This window comes from Astatotilapia calliptera, chromosome 13 (assembly GCF_900246225.1).
Source record: "Astatotilapia calliptera chromosome 13, fAstCal1.2, whole genome shotgun sequence".
NCBI lineage: Eukaryota > Metazoa > Chordata > Actinopteri > Cichliformes > Cichlidae > Astatotilapia > Astatotilapia calliptera.
This window is the reverse complement of record NC_039314.1, coordinates 11,821,734-11,840,711: the sequence shown is the minus strand read 5'-3', so window position 1 is coordinate 11,840,711 and position 18,978 is coordinate 11,821,734. Positions and strand designations below refer to the sequence as shown.

Below are 18,978 nucleotides of genomic sequence, written 5' to 3'. Positions count from 1 at the left end.
CGCTATACAAATGCAGGCCATTTACCATATAATGTGATATCAAAATTTAAAAGAAAAGAACAAGAGGATGTTTCAGTAAAACAACACACCGGTTCATTTAAATTATGTTGTTTAAAAGATTTTTTTTCTGATAAAGTGTAGACGCAAGGGTGCATCTAAACCACCTGCGTACACCCACACAGCGAGAAAGAGCAGAGCTACATTAGATCACATGGAGAGTAGACTGTCAAACAGCAAAGCCACATAGTCTAATATAGAAAGACGGAACTGAAAACGAACAAGAGTCTAAAAGCCCCGCTGCCAGCCTGTAGAGACCATGCTGCTGCCTACACCAAACTGAACCAAAGAGGTTTGAACACACTGACTAACTGACACTGCCATCGTTAGAAGCTCTCATCAGGGAGAGTGAAAACAAAGAAACACACAGGAATGGACATGAATTTTTCCTTACCTGTACAAGGTATTTCTGGCTGCCATACATGACATATTGTGGGGCTAGACTATAGATCATGTAGCTGGTGTGCAGAACGATCAAAAGAAGAATCATACAGAGGAAGAGGAGAGCCTGGGGGCGAGTTTTCTTAGGTCTTATTTTGTACAGCTGTAAAAAAAAAAAGAAAAGAAAAAAAGAACACATTATCATGTAGTTAACTGGGCATTTGCAAAAATTTAAATACATAAATAAGGCATTTTCTTACCCTTATCCAGAAGAACCAAATGCCCATGTTACGAATGCCGGCCATGGATGTGAGTACGAAGTACACTGTGATGACTGTGATCAGGATATAATCCAGTGGAAAAACCTGTGACATCAAAAACAAGTCAGCTACCGTATAAATCTTAAATGCACAACAATAATTATTGCATCCAGAGCCAAACACTTAGGATGGTAATCTTTCAAGGAGCAACCAGTAAAAATGGGTAATCCCACAATATCTGGTCAGCTCCAATAAATGCTAACCATATCTATCCTGGTTAGTCTGCAGCACATTCACACACCAGGAAAAAATCTGAACATCAACAACTGTTATGCTTTGCAACATGAAGTGTTCAGACTGGCAAGTTTAGGTATTTAAACCAATTTAGCAGTCATGTTTTGCCAAGCTTTTGTGTGTGGTCCTGTCTTTAGCCTCGTCAAAGCAGCTGCTTCTTTTACAGCTAAATGAAGAGGCAAATAAGCATAAATGGTCCAAGTACCAGGAACTGGTAGATCAGTGCAGGAGGAGAGGCTGTATGGTGCAGTGTGAGCTGATTAAGGTGCAGCTTTTTCAGTCACCGGTGCTGCAAAAAAGAAAGCCATCATGTCCACTCTGGAAGCTGCAGAGAGGGCCTCCAGATGGCTTTCAATGAGGAGGAGTGATCCTTTCGCCAATGCTGCTGGGAAACAAGCCAGGGTCTGAACAACCCTTGCTGGGTTTCCTGAGTGAAGGTGTATGATGCTGAAAAACCTGGAAACTCAATGACCTATCACTGACGATGTGTATTGTGTAACCTAATTTCATTACAAATTAGCACTGACCCAAAAATCAGTTTAATGTGTTTAAATTTCAGCACACTGAAGCACATACTCCCCAAGTTTTAAACAACATCTCAAGTTCATTTAGGAGAGACCAGTGATAAAGCTTTTAAATGATGCTTCATTGAGGTTAATGATGACAGAAACAAAAAAATATGGATTTAAGCATATCTTAATTGAGTATAATCACTATTCCAACGTGAGAGATGAGAGGATACTCACAGGTTGCAAGGCTAAAAGAAGTTCATTCAGAGGATTGGTTAGGTTGGTGCCAAAGATTATGAACCCAGAGCTGATGCCAGCCGAGTGGAGGGCTTTATCCAGACTGAGGAGGAAAAAACCAGAGAGAAAGAAAAAGAAGAAATAAGGGTATCAATCTCCAGTATTAAACTTTAATATATAAGGTTAAATGAAGCAATTGCACTGTTTATTTTGGTACATTTTGGTCTTACAAGGCACACACTGCAAACTGTATTTTGTGTTACAGGACAAATCATAACTTACTTTGAAATGAAGAGGGCAATGGTGAACAGCAACGCAACCAGGATAAAGAATATGCCTAGTAATATCTGCAAATCAATCAATCAAAACAGAGAAACAAAAATAAATAACTACAACAAAATACCAGGATGCATTTTTAGAAATGACTGCTATAGGAGGGACGTGTAATCACAGTGTGCCCTTGTTTGTGAACTGCATTAAAAGCTGCATTTAAATAAAATGTGTATTTTTAAAGACAGCTACTTAGTCAGCAAATATAACCTTTCTACCATGTCTTTTGTCAAACAGAGACCATATGGCATAGCCAGCCACAGTTTGGCACTGTCGCTCAGGGTGACAGGGGGAAGCAATGGCACAGCTGAAGCAGAGTTAGGAGGCTGCAATCAGGGAGGAAAAAGCTGGCTGATCAGATGAACGTAGTGGGAGGGGAAAAAAAGTGAATCTAATGCTGATCTTCATATCAATAGTTAGACCAAATTATACCAAATTATCTGAGATAAACCCCTTGCAGCAAAATATTAATTAAGATACTGATGACAGACTTAGGAGAGAAGCAGGCAAGACGGAGAAGAAAAACATAATTTAGTTTAATTTTAAAAAAGTACAGTAATCTTTTTATGAAACTGCTACTCTAACCAAGGAAATATCTAAAAAATGAGTTTACATGTATTAAATGATAGTAAAGTTATTAAAACATTAAATAAGGCACCTGCCATATATATATACACTTTTTTAATAAAACCTCTATAAATAGGTGGCACAATTTTTCACCCTATTATGGTGCAAGTTGCTTACCTAAAAAAAAAAAATAGCTTGTTACATTTCTTGCGCGATCAAAAGAGAGTAACTATTGTGAGCTCCATGTCCTCACGCACTGATTTTAACTGTCAGTGTTTAACATGCTTAGTGAGTCATTTTCGCTCACTGTCGGTGTTGGTATTAAAAGGACAGCATGTGTCTGAGGAACAGTGAGGCTGAAATCGCAATCATTTGGCTTATCACTCTACACCAGTCTCTCAGTATACAGTAAATAAATCTCCCAACTCATTACTGTTTCAATTTGAGTCTGGGGACTATCATTAGCAGCAACCCCCCTGGTTAAAGACAAACTGTTACAGACACTGGTTTAAAATATTTGTTTGAGCCTGCAGTGCAGTTAAGTACTGAAAAATGAACAGCAGTAGGAAAAGTAAAATGTGAAAGAAGGGAATGATGCTTGAATTTATTTTATCCTTAACACATGGAAAAGGCATTAAAAGTGAGGGGTCTGCAGGACTGTAACTGGGCATTACCACTGATAAGTCATGTGGTAATGCCGAGTAATAAGAGCACATTAAGCATGTAAGCCATTCATATAGGCACAAAGTACATTTGTGTGCACGTGCTGGCTGCATAGGTTGAAATATGAACAGAAGTAAGTGGATATTCTTTCAGTGAGTTATTACAGTAGCACTGCAGCCAGCCACATAAGTCTTTTATATCAGTTAAAAGAAGAAAATTTTTTTTCTATAACGTGGGAATAATCGAGAAGGAAATATACGACAACGAAAATCTGTTATCAAAGTCTTTTGATCTTTTTCAGTAATGTTATAAACATTCTTGTTACTGTATTTCAGCTGCAGTTCAATAAAACTATTAGGAGTAAATACTTCTGCTGCTTGAGGATTTGCAGTATTGTAACTTTATATTATACCTTTTATTCAGACCCTCCACCATTATGTTTAACAAGAATAATAACAGTCATAAGTCTGTTAAGAAAAGCCATTTTCATTGTGAGAGCCACTGCGTTGTCTCAAAGTCCAGTGAAGTGTATTTATGCCATTTTCAATAGCTGTTTCTGCCAATTGTTGATAAAAAAAAAGCACACACAATAAATGAGTGGTTTGGAACAAGGATATATTATTAAGGATTGGTAAGAAAACCTAGCCACGCGGGATTCTGGCTGAATTTGTGATTTATTTATTTTTGCCCCCAAGCGACTGCATAAAAAGCCAATGTGCTTTTTATTTAACTTCAAAAAATTATTATAAAGCACTTCTATTCAATACCATGAAAAACTGCTCAAATGAAATGTATGTAATTGATCAGAACTTTGAGGCACTTTGAGTCTCTACATTATGCTCATCAGTACATTGTGTCTGGATGTTTTGTACTGGGCCAGTAATGTTGGGACCAACATGTCCACTAGTAGCCAAAAAAAGAAGAAAAAAAATATGAAAAACAATAAAAAGACAAGTTTCTTGGTTGCTTTGGTCTATCCCTTGGGTACCATGAGATCCTGCCTGAGAAATATGAGACTCCCTGAGAGACTTCAGAGTAAATTAGGTGAATAGATTTCCTGTGGGAATCATGTAACTATGCGGTTGTGTAAAGTAGAACTCAAAGTAAATCTAGAGCAGTTCAGATTGGAAATTGAGCACAAAGAAATTGTTTAGGAAGAAGTAGTTGAAGGTGGCTATAAAAATACAAACACAAAAATGATGTTTTAAATGTATTACACAAGCTAGAGCGGGTTTTTGCAGTTTCACCTATTCTTAATCTCAAATATCAATTAAAAGAAGCACTGAATAAATACAGCACTATCTATGTTAAATAACCCTGTCTGTATGCTTGCATTCAATACACACTCATCAGCATAATTTCCCTTTGTACAGAATACTTTGGAGAACATAATTTACTTTTGTGAATGAGAGCCAATTCCATAATGGACACTCACCTTGAAAGGTCTGAGAGCACTGCCCACTTTAGTGCAGCAGTTCCTCTCTGCAATTTCCAGGTGTCTCCCCCTGCGCCGGAGGACCTGTAGTTTGCCCTCCAGCTCCTGCAGGTTGTTTCTATCCCTCGAGGACAGAGGACGTCCATCTTGGCACTGACAAGACGACCAAAAGATATCCCAAATGCATCAATGATCGATATTATGCGGACTTTTGAAACTACACTACACTGCTGGAAGTTTTAATGAGAACATTGAAAAATGTAGATATCATTTTATCTGCAAAAATATGATTTTAATAAATATTTACAGTCAAGTGAATGAGTATGTAGACTAAAAATAGTGGGAGTATTATATAAATGCTGTTTTCTAAACATTCTCAAAGCATATACATACTTGTAAATGTATATCACTGTATCATATTTAAACTACTGCTCTCACAATATTAAAGCAAACTGTGCGTGTTTTGCATTAACCTTCTTGCTACTGTGAAAATAACCTTTGATGCTGCCAATACCTGGTTTTTAACAAGTGCATTTATGCAAGGGACAAATAAGGAATGATCTGGACTATTGTTTATACTTCATGTTGCAATGAGCAACTAATAGATGTCTACACTTTCAGTATATGTGGCCTCCAGCTGGGAAGGTGGTTGACTAAAGCAATGTTACCCACACATAACAGAATTCAAAGACAAAGGGGCACATATGAGATAGAAAAATCCAGAATGATATTAAAGGAAAAACAAATAAAAACAGCATTTGTTTTCATGATTACTAAAGTAAATCTTTTAAGCTTAAATAACTCTTTGTGTCTTCTGATGGGACTCACCTTGGATTTTAGCTTTTCAATCTGATGCTCAACATCATCAATGTCCTCAGTGTTCTCCAGGCGTTCATACTTAACACTGCGGGTGCCTTTTATCAGATTCAAAGGCATAACAGACATACCATATGCCTGGAAGACAGTGCAAAACTACCATTATAATCAGACATCATTGTCAGAGTGAGCACATATGGCACGTGCATCCACCCACACAGGCTCCTGCCTGACGGCAAACCCATCACAATGTGGGACATGACAACAGTCAAATGAGGGTAAGCAAACACACACAGAGCAAATCATATAGTTCCTGGCCTCCCAGGCCATGTCATTTTTGGTTCAGGAAAAAAGATTAAAATGGTGGAACCTATAATTGTGCTGAGGTTTATTGGAGAATTTGCTGCAACCATTTTGTGAGGATATCACTGCCTTATATCACTCTGATGCATTTACAGCTTAACAGTGCCCCCATGTGACAGCACTACCCTCTCTCTAGGATATGAAGAACTTGTTCTAATTATAATTTTCAATAGACGCATTTAGGTAGGAAAATCAAGATGCAGTCAATTTTCACCTGAATTTAAATCAACAGATGTCATTTAATTATATTTCTTTGTAAAAGTTAGATACAATATATAAACACTGCACAGTTTCCCACAAAGATAGACAATAAGAGAAAATCTGTGGGGTGATTTCATCTTTCAGGGGTCTTAAATCACCTGAAGGGACATCTGGACTTTAATCAAAAACGAGGGACATCTTTAATACCAGGAAACAGACCAATCAATACAAAGAAAAGTAAAAGCAACAGGCCAATGCTTTCACAATGCTGTCTCACTTTTATCAACTTGGAAGTGTGCCATTTTACAGGTTCATAGTAAAACAAAGGGCCATTCTGTGCAAAAGATGCTGCCCTCCTTCCATTTTTCATGTGGGGAAATGTCACAGTCTATATTTTTCTAAAACAACTTTTACTAGTTTTTGAGTGTTAGGTAGCATTAAGAGAGCCGCATGGGATACTAAGTCAGGCTACACTATTATTAGTCTCTGCTGAGGATCTCTGCCACGGGCGAATGTCGCCTCTTGCAATGAATCATGGAGCTCTTAAGGCCAGAGCATGTCCCGAATATCAAACACACTCATAAAAGGAAAACCTGTCCCAGATCCCAAGAGAAACATTTCCCGCCCCTGAAATGTGCAACTATATGAGAGAAATAGAAAAGAAACTAAAAGAAAGACAAAACAGGTTTCCCTCTGCTGGAGTGTACATTTTTAGCTCACTCATCGTAATGCATGCTCATTAAAGTTATTTTAAAACTCACCGTGGTCAATAATAACCAGAAATAGCTCAGCAGGGGAGCTGGGAATGTGTATGCAACTCAATAAGTGTGTGTTGGCTGAGGGTGAAGTCACTAGCTGAAATCATTCAGTCACATGACTGCTGAGTGGGAAGAGGGAGAAGTAGTTGGGCACAGGTCTCCTACACAAGCCTCTTTGTTTGTGTTTCCACTGGATGGATCTGAGGCCCCCCACAAGTTCTCAATGCTATCAGTTAAGAAATAACAAAGCATAAAATTCTCTGGATAGAAGTGGGTGAAAAGACATTTCCACTCATTTAAACTAACATATTCAGGGTTCTCTGTCATTTGATTCAATTAGCAAAGGGTGTTAGAACAAAATAATCTTCACAAACATGACAGAACATTATGGTTACCATGTCTTTGTAGACTACAAATTGTTCTGCACTGAGAACTAATACAGGATTAAAAACAGACTTGAACCCTAAAGTGAACAGGGAAGAGAGCAACTAGATTATTGTAATGTTAGGCAGTGGTTCACTACACTGTCTCATCCTCAGCCCTAAACTGCTTCTGCAAGAGGTCTTTTCCTGTTAAAAGGGAGTTCTTCCTTCCTACAGTTGCCAAGTGCTCACTCTTAAGGCCTTTTCAAACCAGACATGTAAAACCCATGTGAATATTTCATTTGTTTACTTTTTTTTTCAGACTAAATTAGTGTTCATGGAGCCATTCATGCCAACTGTGTAATTTTACTGTACAAATTTGCGGCGTTTATTAATTTATTAATTTTTATAAAAGCACTTTGTGACTTTTTTGAACTTGTGCTATTTTTAAAAAAGATTATATTGAACCTAACCTTTCTTTTGCCAAAAAATAAATTCAGATTCAGTGATGTTTTAAACTGAGGAATCCAAAACCTCTGTAACTACATGTGTGCATTATATACAGTCTGCTGGTAATACCGTCTGTGATTTCATCCTACTAAATAGATATACTTATTACATGAAGTTTATATATACACATATACAATGTAGCTTACCATCACCAGTGTATGAATGGGTGGATGACTGGATATGTAAAGCGCTTTGGGGTCCTTAGGGACTAGTAAAGCGCTATATAAATACAGGCCATTTACCATTTTACCATAAAATAGTAATTTCATTCAGGGACATACTGTCCTTCTGTTCATGTCATGTACTTCTCCTTGTTTAGAATTTCAGTTTGTAAGTGCTTATCACACTAAAACACGTCTTGTTTTATTCAAAATCCAATGTCACAAACTTTGAACTTCAAAATGAAATACAAAATATAAAAATTTAATTCAAATTTTAAAAAGCCTCAAGGTGTTACAGAATTCTAGAAAAACAGATATCACTCCAATTCTCTGGAAGAACCTTATGCCCAGGTCAATTTCAGGGTCTGGGATTACACTACCAGACATTAACCAAATTTAATTCAGTATCAGCATTTTTATGGCTTTCACTTTAAGAGCAAGAGAATGGCATCTCAACAGCAGACAGAGCCATGACAGTCATAAGTCAATATGCTAGCTAAGCTTTTAAAGGAAGTAAACGATGCCAAAGGATCTCACATGATGCATGAGCTTTGAGATTTTGCTGATCCCTTGTAATATCATTGGGTTGAGTGAAGCAGAGTGGGAGATTACAGAGTAATTAGGGATAAGAAAAAGTTCTTTTTTGTGTACTTAAATTCTTTTCATTAAATATTTTCTTATTTATTGCCCTCTAAAACAGATTAAAATAGTTAAAGTTGCTATCAAGTGCAAAACACTATGTTTGCAAAATATATTAGAAAAATAAATAAATTTACTGAATTTAAACTCAGTGTATAATCTCTCTAAAGCTGAGCTCTATTTGATTTACAGTACTGACAGGACCATACATTATCAGAACACCCCAACAATAAAATAGTCATTAGCAGCCATTAACTGTTTCTGTCTATAGAAAGGTAAATAACATTGCTTGAGTTTTGTTTAAGTTGCTTCTAATAAGTGAACTATGCACACAGAAAGAAAGCCGTGCAGCCTTACGTCAATGTGAACGAAATTTAAGTGCACCAGGTTGCAGAGCTGTATAGTGTTTACATCACAGAGCTGTGTGCATTAAGAGTACATGGCGAGTTCTGCACAAAGGGTAGTGATAAATTAGCAAAAGGAGTCATGGACAACATTTCCACTGCTTATGGAACCTGTCACTTGGCTTCCATTAAGTTAATCGGGCTTAGTAGCATAAGATGATAAATTAGACAGTTCTTTGCAAATACCGGTAGGTTGCCATCTACAACAGTTTTCACACTTGTAGTTAGAGAAGAGAGGAGATACAGCAGATAAAAGGACATTATTCAAAGTCAGACACACAAAAAAAGAGTTTCTGCTTTGAGGCTGTGACAATAAAAGAGGTACAGACTGCTGTTGCTGTCGCCTAAAAGCCTGAGTTCTTTGATTGACTTTATCAAAACAAGGAACATCAAAAACAAAGACACGCCGGGTGTTTTGATTTCCTCGGGGCATTTGGTCCATAGCAGCATGGGCCAGAACATATCTGAGCACAGTTCCATCCTCAAAATGTACTCCCTAATTATCCACCCTTTGGAGAACGGTTACACAAAGGTGAGAGAACAGTGGATAAATTCCCAGATGAGACAGATTTTTTTTGTGTTAAAGGGCAACTGCCTCGACAACTTATTTGACTTGGTTGTGTATTATTCATTAAGAGTTCCACATTCAATTGTTGTTCATCTGTCAGATAGGATTCTTTGAGCTCAACAGAAACTCGATAGATTGAAGTTGGTTGTCAGTGTTATTCTCAATGTCTGGGCTGATCCTAATAGCGCTCTTGTATTTTTTCCCCAACAGACACTAACTCATGTCAGCCACAACCTCCAGGTATTATTCACAGATTAGTTAAACAATGAAAGCTATGAAAAATAGACAACGTTTCATAAGTTCTTTTTTTCTGACCCAGCAAAAAACACAATCAATATATAACCAAATATACAGAGAGCGAGAGAGAGCGAGAGAGAGAGATAAGTGGCTGATAAGGCTGGGAGGAGGATCCATACATCAAAAGTCTCGGGTTATTAGATAAAAGACAGCAGCCTAAACAATTTCAGCAACTAAATGCTTTATCTTTAAGATCACAAGACATTACTAATAGTAAAAGGCAACTCCATCACCAAGTCAACCAATACTATGAGAAACCATTTGTACACAAAACCTGCAGTGCACTTGAAAGACTTTAAAAGCTAAAAAGAAAAATAAATTATAACCACTGCGTAAACCAAACTTGGTATGTTTGACAAAACAAAGATAACAATTTAGTCCCATTTCCTACGTCAAATCATTTTATAAGTCACTCTGTTGTGTCTTAAAAACCACAAACTCTATTAAGCTGCAGAGCAGGTAAGCTTTGGAAGTCATCCCATTGTATAACTGCTTAATTACCAAGCAGATGAACTGAATGTTGCTTGCTCCAATGAACACATGAAATAACACTGACCACTTGTCAACTCACCGTGTAAGTGATCACTGCCAACATGCCAATCAAGGTCAAGGAGCTGATGGAGAAAGACAGGGCAGGAAGACCATCTGTAGAAGGAAAATCCGGTAAGGAATTAGAGATGTGCCATTGACCTCTGAAGGACACATCGATGGACTCACAACATGCACAAACTCAAGATCACAATTTCTGCTGTTTTTATTTTTTTTAGTAATGTTTTTCAGGCAGCTGTTCGTTGAGTCCTGCTATTAGTTGAAATGTTAAAATTGTTCAAATTCTATTGCATTGAATGTATTAAACACCACAAGCTGTTATCATTTGCTCCAGTTGTCTACAGGGAGGTCTTTAAAGTATCCACAGTGATTGGAAGACAGTGAAAACTAATATTGGGACTAGATTCGAGGCTCTCCACTGTGAAAATAAAGTCCATTTACCTTTCATAGAAAGTGCAACTCTAAATAGATTTTTCTAGGTAATGTATGGTTTTACTTAAAAGTATACATTACAAACAGTGGAAAGATAGTAGTAAGTACAGCAAATTAATGACAAACAAATACAGTACTGTGAAGAAGTATGTTTCCCCCTTACTTATTTCTTGTTTTTTGTTTAAATGATGATTTTATTAAAGGAAAAAAAGCTATGCAAAGTAATCGCCCCTGTTTTTAACTAAATTTGTGGAAAGCTGAGCTCACTTTCACTAGCAACACACAGGACTGTTTACTGCTAGACCTGAAACAGAACCTGTCTGATTAAGTGAAGTGGGCCAAAAGAACTATAAAAGAAAGTTAAAGAAAAGCAACACATCTTGCAAAGATGTAAAGAAACTCAGTAACACATGAAAAACAAAGTCAGTGATATATAGCAGTCTGGGAACCTTCTTGAAGGCTTTGGGACACCAGTGAATCACAGAAAGAGCTATTATTCACAAATTGAGAAAACTCAGTGAATTTTCCCAGGAATGGTCGGCCTAACAAAATTACTTCAAGAACGCATCAATGACTCATCCAGGAGGTCACAAAAGAAACCAGAACAACACCTTAGGAACTAAAGGTTTAACTTACTTCAGTTAAGGTCAGAGTTTGTGATTCAAAGATAAGAAAGAGACTAAGACAAAAAAGACATCCATGGAAGAGTTCCCAAGCGAAAACGTCATCTCACACATGTTAAAAATATCTCCCAAGACTTTTGGGAGAATATTCTGTGCACTGATGAGACGAAAGCTAAACCTTTAGAAAGGTTTGCATCCCGTTACATCGAGCGTAACCATGAATTGGGCTCTCTACAAGAGAATCCCGAAAGAGAATGTCAGGCCATCAGTTTGTGCCAAAAGCACTTGGATTATACATCAACACAATGATTCAAAACACACCTGCAAATCCACCTCTGAATACAACAACAACAAAAAAAAAAGGTTTTTGAGTGGCCTAGTCAAAGACTGAAGTGAAATCAGATTGCTACACACTGGCATGACCTTAAACAGGCCGTCATGGTTGAAAACACTCTTGAATTAACATAATTCTGTAAAGAAATGTGGGCCAAAATTCCTCCACAGTGATGTGAAAAACTAATTGGTACTTATTGCAAATGCTTGATTGCAGTTATTGCTGGGTGGCAAAACCAGTTTCTAGTTTATGAAAAGAAAATATTTGTCAGAAAGGGGCAGGCAGGTTTGGACAGCTTTTTTTTCCCCCTTAATAAATAAAATCACTTTTTTTTTTACATTTATTTTAGTTATCTTGGTCAAACATTAAAATCTGTTTGATAATAAAAAAATAATACAAGTGGGACAAATATGCAAAAAAAGAAGGAGAAAAAAAAGAGAATAACTTTTCACAGAACTGCAAGATTTGAGCTTGAAGGGCTAAAGCTTAAAAATCATATTAGTATCTGCTGCTTGTACTACTCATTCTTTTTTTGTAAGTACCCCATGCCCACAGATTCAACAATAAATGTTATATCATTGAATGGGGATAATGCTTGTTAGTATTCAGGTAATCTTGGGATTTTGTATGTTATTTTAATTAACAGAATTTCTTTTTCCAGAGATACACCTATTCAACATTTTTGTCATCACTGCCATTTAATACATTGATCATAGCCAATGTTTTAACAGCTGCGTCTCTCAATTCTGATGTGTGGTTGAGCTGATGTGTGTCACCTTTGATTGAGCCAGAAAGAGGACCACCCATAAAGCAAGGGCAACAGTAGGTATCACACCAGCTGTCAGAGTTAGAGTTAGAAGACAGGGATTGATGAAGAGACTGATTGCCACACTCCCCTGTCAGGATCCCACCTGTCATAGTGCTCCAAGTAAAAAGCTACACATTTGTCCCTCTGTAGATATCCCGCATTTTCTCAGCAGCAGCCTCATAATGCCCAGCCCACCTGTCAACGCGGTCATAGGTGGCTCTGCTTGCCTTTCTCCTTGACAGTGGAATTTGAATGGGAATTTTAAGTCTGTATTCAGGGCATATATGTTGTGCTGTTTATATCATTTATCACTTTCCTTTATAGGCATCTAACAAGCAGCAGGACAAAGAAGTGGAAAATAGAGATAAATTATATACCTGCTCCCTATTGTATTGTATGCAAAAGGAAAACTTTGAAGTCTGACAGCTGGGCTTAACATTAACATGTGAATACGTGTTTTCTACTCCCGAGTGTTTCATCCCGAATTTGCTGCCTTTGTTTAGTGGTGAGCTTGGTAAAATAGACAATAGCATCATGTTCTGCATAGAGAACATTCTGTTCATGAACTCCACACAAAGCAAAGGATACATGTTTGCTGCCAGTATTCTTGGTTTCTTGAGCAGATTTTCTGGGGCTTAAACATAGGGAATGTTGTCTTTTATCATTGGTGCTTCCACGTCTGGACAGCTTCGACTCCAAGAGAAACGGAATGAGGCAGCTCTTATCTCAACCCCACATATATATAGCCCTACAGGCCTATGGTCATGCATAAGACTTATAAAGAAAGGTGTTTATTAAGGAACTCCTTTAGCCCTAGCACCCTACTTCTGTTGAGCGACTGAGTAATTAAAAGCAACCAGCAACTAGTCATCTATTCAAAGGAGAAAAAAAATCAGCATCAGCACACCTTTAAAGAGTTTTTAAAAGAGTTAACCACAAGTGCATCACATTTTTGTCATGGATGAACAAATGCTTAACCCAAAAGATTTGAGTGAAATTAAGGATCTTCAAGTGATGCTTTACAGCATCTACTTCCAGGGGCAGCACTTAAGTTTATAATTTCTTTTCTTAATGCTGAAGAAAGGAAAAAGTCAAGATAAGTTAAGTGTTAGGAATATTGTTCGAGTACTCATAGTAGTTAAAACTGGACTACTGCCCACTGCACTCTCCCTCTTGAGACATGGCCAAAAATACACAACGGTACTGTATGGTCTTGAATACCAACACGAGAGCTAGTGATCTGGAGAACATTAAGGCATCACTTGAGCACTGTAACAAATGTAATGCTGGAACTATTGAAGAGGTAGTGACTTTAATGCACAGTTGTTGCAAAGCAGTCAGGAGGGTTATGTGGTAAAAGTGCCTTTTCTTTACACAATTAACCTCCCATCTGGAAAGAGAAGAGATGGGGAATTACAAAAGGGATCATCCTCACATTTCCTCAGCAGCAGAGCAATTTCCCCCTGTGCCAAAGGAGGAAGGTTATAGAGAGCATGTAGGGGTCCACTATTATGCAGAGACGCAGATGGTTCAACTTCCTCCTTGATCCCCAGATGGCAAGAGGCCAAAAGAACTATTAGGAGTCCACATTTGCCAGTGTTTAGCATGAGCATATTCTCAGCCTTTGTTCCATTCAACAAGTGAAAATGCCCAAATAGGGAGTTTTTACAGTGTTGTTAGGCATCAACACAAGCTATTTTCTTTATAAAATCCTTTATCATCACATTTTATATGACTGTTCAGGTAGAGAGTGACTAGAAAAGCTTGCTACATAACGTTATTGAGTATTTAGGGCAGTATTGCAATCTGTTTTCAAAGCTTGACTTCTGCTGTCGATTTTGGCACTTTCTATGACAAATACAAAGACTGATTTAAGAGTGATTACTAGACAGCCTGTCTGTAAATCACAAATGAAAGCTAAAATATATATTTACACTAGGAGAGCTAAGGGGGTCGTTTTGTAACTTAACTCATATTTCTTGACTTTTTCCTAAAATGGGTTTATTCATCTTATGGTGAATTTTCAGTTGTGTGGAATAAAAAGAAAAATGACAACCATTTATAGCTATAGCCACTGAGGACATCATTTTTACCTAAAAGACATTAACGCAAATGCTGTACACTCAACCAGTCTGGCTGCCAAGCAACACATTTATTAACCAATAACTATATAGGTCACTATAGTTAGATAAAAGAAGAATAATCATTGTAGTGCTAAATAAGTTGCAGATGGGATATTGAGCCAGGGTGGAGCAGAACAGAGTCCCGGACGGTTTGCTGACTGTGCAGAGCAGCAGGGATGTGATGTTAATGAGATGATAAACAGTCACTGTTCTACTTTTACAACAATTCATTTATTAAAATGTGCTTCTTATCTTTTGTGGGCAACTGTGAATTAACTTTTAAAATGTAGGCAATGGTCGGTTCAACCGGCTCCACAACTTTTCCATAATTTTGTTCTCCTACAATAAATAAAGTATTTAGATATCGTTGTGTTTGTTCTTGTTCATTAGTGGATTCTGTACCACTATTGCTGTTGTTGCTTGACAGAGCCTGGCAGTTCTAGAGGGGTTGTGGTACAAGTTGTTACAATTTTACATTACATTGGTGAGGGGGTTTTTTTCTGATGGTTCCAGTGAGCTAAATGTGGAGAGTGCATATTAACAATTTCAGTCCGTTTTTGACATCTCATCTTTGACATGTTCTAGTTCCACTTAACTTTCAATGGTGCACTTTAAATTAACCACATTTCTAGTCTGTTAGTTTAAAAACTAATTTGAGACTTTCAAAACCACCACATAATTTTCTAGCCATCCAAGACATGACTACCTGCTCATATCCTCCCTCTCCAAAGTGGAGAGGGTTATGCATTGTATTGAAGTGTTTAGTCATGGTTATAATGGTAGTCCAAAATCCTGTGTTACATAGACAGAAAAGCTGTACTGGACAGTACTGTGATCAGTGATCAGGCTATATGTAAAACTGACATTATAATAACTTGATAATAGGATGACAGTAGAAATAAGGAAATCCTACAAGATGAGGTGGATTGAATGAAGTAGCTTCACTTTCAAGTGATAAAGAGAAAAAATACGATAAGTCATGGGAACAACTGCTATAAAACAAGACATAAATTGGACATAAGTGTAGGCGTTTTTCTAAAGAATGGGTACTTACGACTACTCCCAAGTTCCTCAAAAAGGTATTGTACTTTCTCCCACTGAGTAGAATTCTGACCGGGTGGGGCGGCGAGTGGAACAAACGCTCTGTAAGAATAAAAAATAATAACTTTTAAGACAGATAAAATTATGGTGGTTCTTTCTAGGCTATCTTTGTCCTCATCACAGAGACAAAGATTCACAGAAATTCATATTAACAGCACATTAAACTGCTCTTTTCAATGAAGGAAAGTACATGAATAATAATAAGGTTTCCAAAAAATGAAGTTTCCAAAAAGTTGAGATATTAATCAAATCATTTAAAAATAAAGTAAACCTTGTATTTAATTAAAAACAGTAGAAAAACAACACATAAAAATGATTAAACTTACGCATTAATAGTTTCTGGAAAAACATCTATTTGCTTACCTCGGCATAAACCACAACTGTTAAACTGTATTCTCCTTACTTTCACAGTAAACTGCTGAGCTACAGGTTCAGTCAGGTCAGCAGTTTCTAAGTGTCCTTAAATTATGACCCACGCAGCTACTCAGCCAGATACAGACATACATTGGCGCGAGCCAGTAATTATGGTCTATGTTTACACATGTGACTATGAAACTGACTTGGATAACATAGCTGAGAAGGAATTTATTATGGCAATGGATAATAATCACTGAAACTACTGTTACTACAAAAGAATTCTTACAAGTCAGCATATAGCTCAAATGATTAACACCTGATTATTCAAAATGAAGCTATTTACAATTTTTCATAAAAGCTTCTCAATTTTGTCATTTTGAGAAAAACAGCTGCCACACATAGATTACCAGGCGCCACTCTGCTCTCTCTGATAGTCTTTTTTTAATGTACATTTTGAGTAATAAAGAGACCTACGTTTCCCAACCGGGTGATTGGCAGAGATCACTTGTATCTTTTTTAGGTAAAGGGACAACACAGCAAATAAAAACCTGAAATAGAACAGAAACTACTCAATTCAGAAAAAAGAAACAATGGTTACCCCCCCGCAGGCAACCAAGGCAGAAAGAGTTTAAGCAAATGTCACCAATTGTTACCACAGTAACATCCACCTTAGGCTTGAGTTGGACTATTGTTTCCACTTTAAAATTATTTTAGCAAAATCAAGACCAATCTAAGCAAAAAATCCCAAACTAAGTCTAAAGTATCCAGACCCAAAGATATTTTCTGATGTTATATGTATTTCCTCTAGGATTCATACTTGCACTTTATCTTTTTAATGTGAATTCCTTTGGCCATCATACGTCTCACTTTTGTTTTTAGAAAAAGAAAATAAAAAGCTCTCGTTAGCTTACTCAACTCTTCATAACTGTGTCTACATAAAGGTTTTTAAAACTTCATTCTTATATCCATCAGATGAGAAATGTTTGGCAGAGTTGGTCTTGCTTTATTTATCGACATTAATTTCCAAACTTTTGTGTGTTGTGGTTCACTCTTTTTGGAGAAGTAACCTTGCTTTAGTTGTTGCAGAATTCAGAAGCCATCATCTTTGATCACCACTGTAACAGTCTCTCGTTGCCACTTAAAACGTGTTTTGAAATTTTTAGAGCACATTTTCTATGTAGTTCCAAAAAATAAGTTTGACATAGTGTCTTAGTTATAAAAATCTAGCTTCTCTATAACTCTGACAAAGCTTGACTTCAGTTCCTCCGATTTCAAATTAAAAAAAAAAAAAAGAGAGAGAGAGAAAAAAAACCCTTAATATTATTTACATTACTACAAAAAATAAGTTTAAAAAAACTGAAAGTATTACATCATTGGCAGTCAGATTTTAAGAAACATAGATAAATAAGTAGAAATCCTGCAGCGAACAATCAGAGGCTATTTAAGGAGTCAGTCACCTTGCCAGGTTTAAAGACAACAAAAGCCTGTAACATGAAGCAAAGACCTACTGAGTGAACACTGCCCAAACAGGGCCATTATGTCTGTTGGTATCAGAAAAGCAGTCTGAGATTAAAGCTATCATGTTGCTGAAAATCAAAGCACCTAAGCAACAATTGCTAGAACAAAGCACCAATAGTTCCAGTTTATTGGGCAAAGGAGAGGGAAATTGCTTCTGTCTATAAAAACATCCTGACATCCAAACTTTCAGCTGTAACAAAGTATAGTCATGTGTCCTTTTTTTCTCCCAGCCAGGTAAGCCTTTTCTCAGTTCACCATTTAATGGTTGAGAGAGCGCATTTAATTGTGTAGGTTGAACTTCAGGTGTGTTGCTGTCACGGTTGCAAAGGAAATCTATTATGTTGTGTTGGTGTTCCTAAACACAACCAGTTTTAAATCTGCACATAAACAGAGCATGGCTGAAAATGTCTAAATGCTGAATTTCTAACAAAGATCTATTTAAATGCACTCTGCATTCAAAGAATCTAGTTAGCACTCATACACAAAAACAAAACACTTATTTAGAGAAAGGTACATAGCTTTGTCTCCTGAATGGCTTATCATGGCCAGACAAATGGCCCTGTAGCTGTTTGAAGGGATCGTCTTCTCATTAACTCAACACAATGATGTATCCACACCCGAGTACCTGCCGTGTACTAAAGCAGAAGAAGCCAACCATGTCTCCAACTCACCCAATTAAAAGAAGCGCCACGCAGACAATGACGAATCCAATTGTGTACTTCAGAGCATTTTTCACTTGCTGTAATGAAAAAAATAAATTTAACTGGTCAATCATAGCCATGAAGTGAACTATTATTATTCATTGTGAGTGAGGGAAGGGGTCATATTCCATTCAGTTAAGGACTATAGAGAGTGAGAACTATACAGAGCCAGTGTAGATCCTGTTTTACCTGGCAGAGATAAACTGTCACTCCTGGTGCTATTCAAGGCTTTTAAAGTAACAATACAAAGGACCTTCCAATCTGTGAGAGAAAGTGCCTCTGTCAGCTCAAAATTGACACATGCATGGGAGAACCTGCACTATGAGATAGCTGCTGTTTGGTGCTCGTGAAATGACTAAATGTTAAAATCCCTCACTAAAGCATCTTCTAAAGTCTCTCTGAATTAATGCAGTGGTTCGGTAAATTGGGGTGACTATTTTCATTACCACAATGAAACACGTGTTGGATAAAATCCGTGAAACATCTGTTGGGTAACTTTTCTTCATGTGTTATGACTTTTTAAGTGGCAATGCCTTGCAGACTGAAATGTTACCTAAAACTGAGAGCAGGTGAGCTAATGGTAGCAAACATTAAGCAGAAGAAAGCCTGTTTTATCTCCA

General features: G+C 37.2%; 1 protein-coding gene across 1 annotated transcript in view; it reads right to left on the bottom strand.

Moving 5' to 3' along the window:
• lmbrd1 (LMBR1 domain containing 1) overlaps nt 1-18,978 on the bottom strand; it is a 47,314-nt gene that overhangs the window by 13,258 nt on the left and 15,078 nt on the right. The window contains exons 5-13 of the mRNA XM_026189524.1: nt 18,329-18,396; nt 15,736-15,824; nt 10,384-10,457; nt 5,562-5,687; nt 4,734-4,886; nt 2,021-2,085; nt 1,739-1,841; nt 699-803; nt 452-601 (exon numbers count right to left, since the gene is read on the bottom strand). Of these exons, the coding sequence (XP_026045309.1) occupies nt 452-601; nt 699-803; nt 1,739-1,841; nt 2,021-2,085; nt 4,734-4,886; nt 5,562-5,687; nt 10,384-10,457; nt 15,736-15,824; nt 18,329-18,396 (933 nt within the window). The remainder of the gene's footprint in view (nt 1-451; nt 602-698; nt 804-1,738; nt 1,842-2,020; nt 2,086-4,733; nt 4,887-5,561; nt 5,688-10,383; nt 10,458-15,735; nt 15,825-18,328; nt 18,397-18,978) is intronic.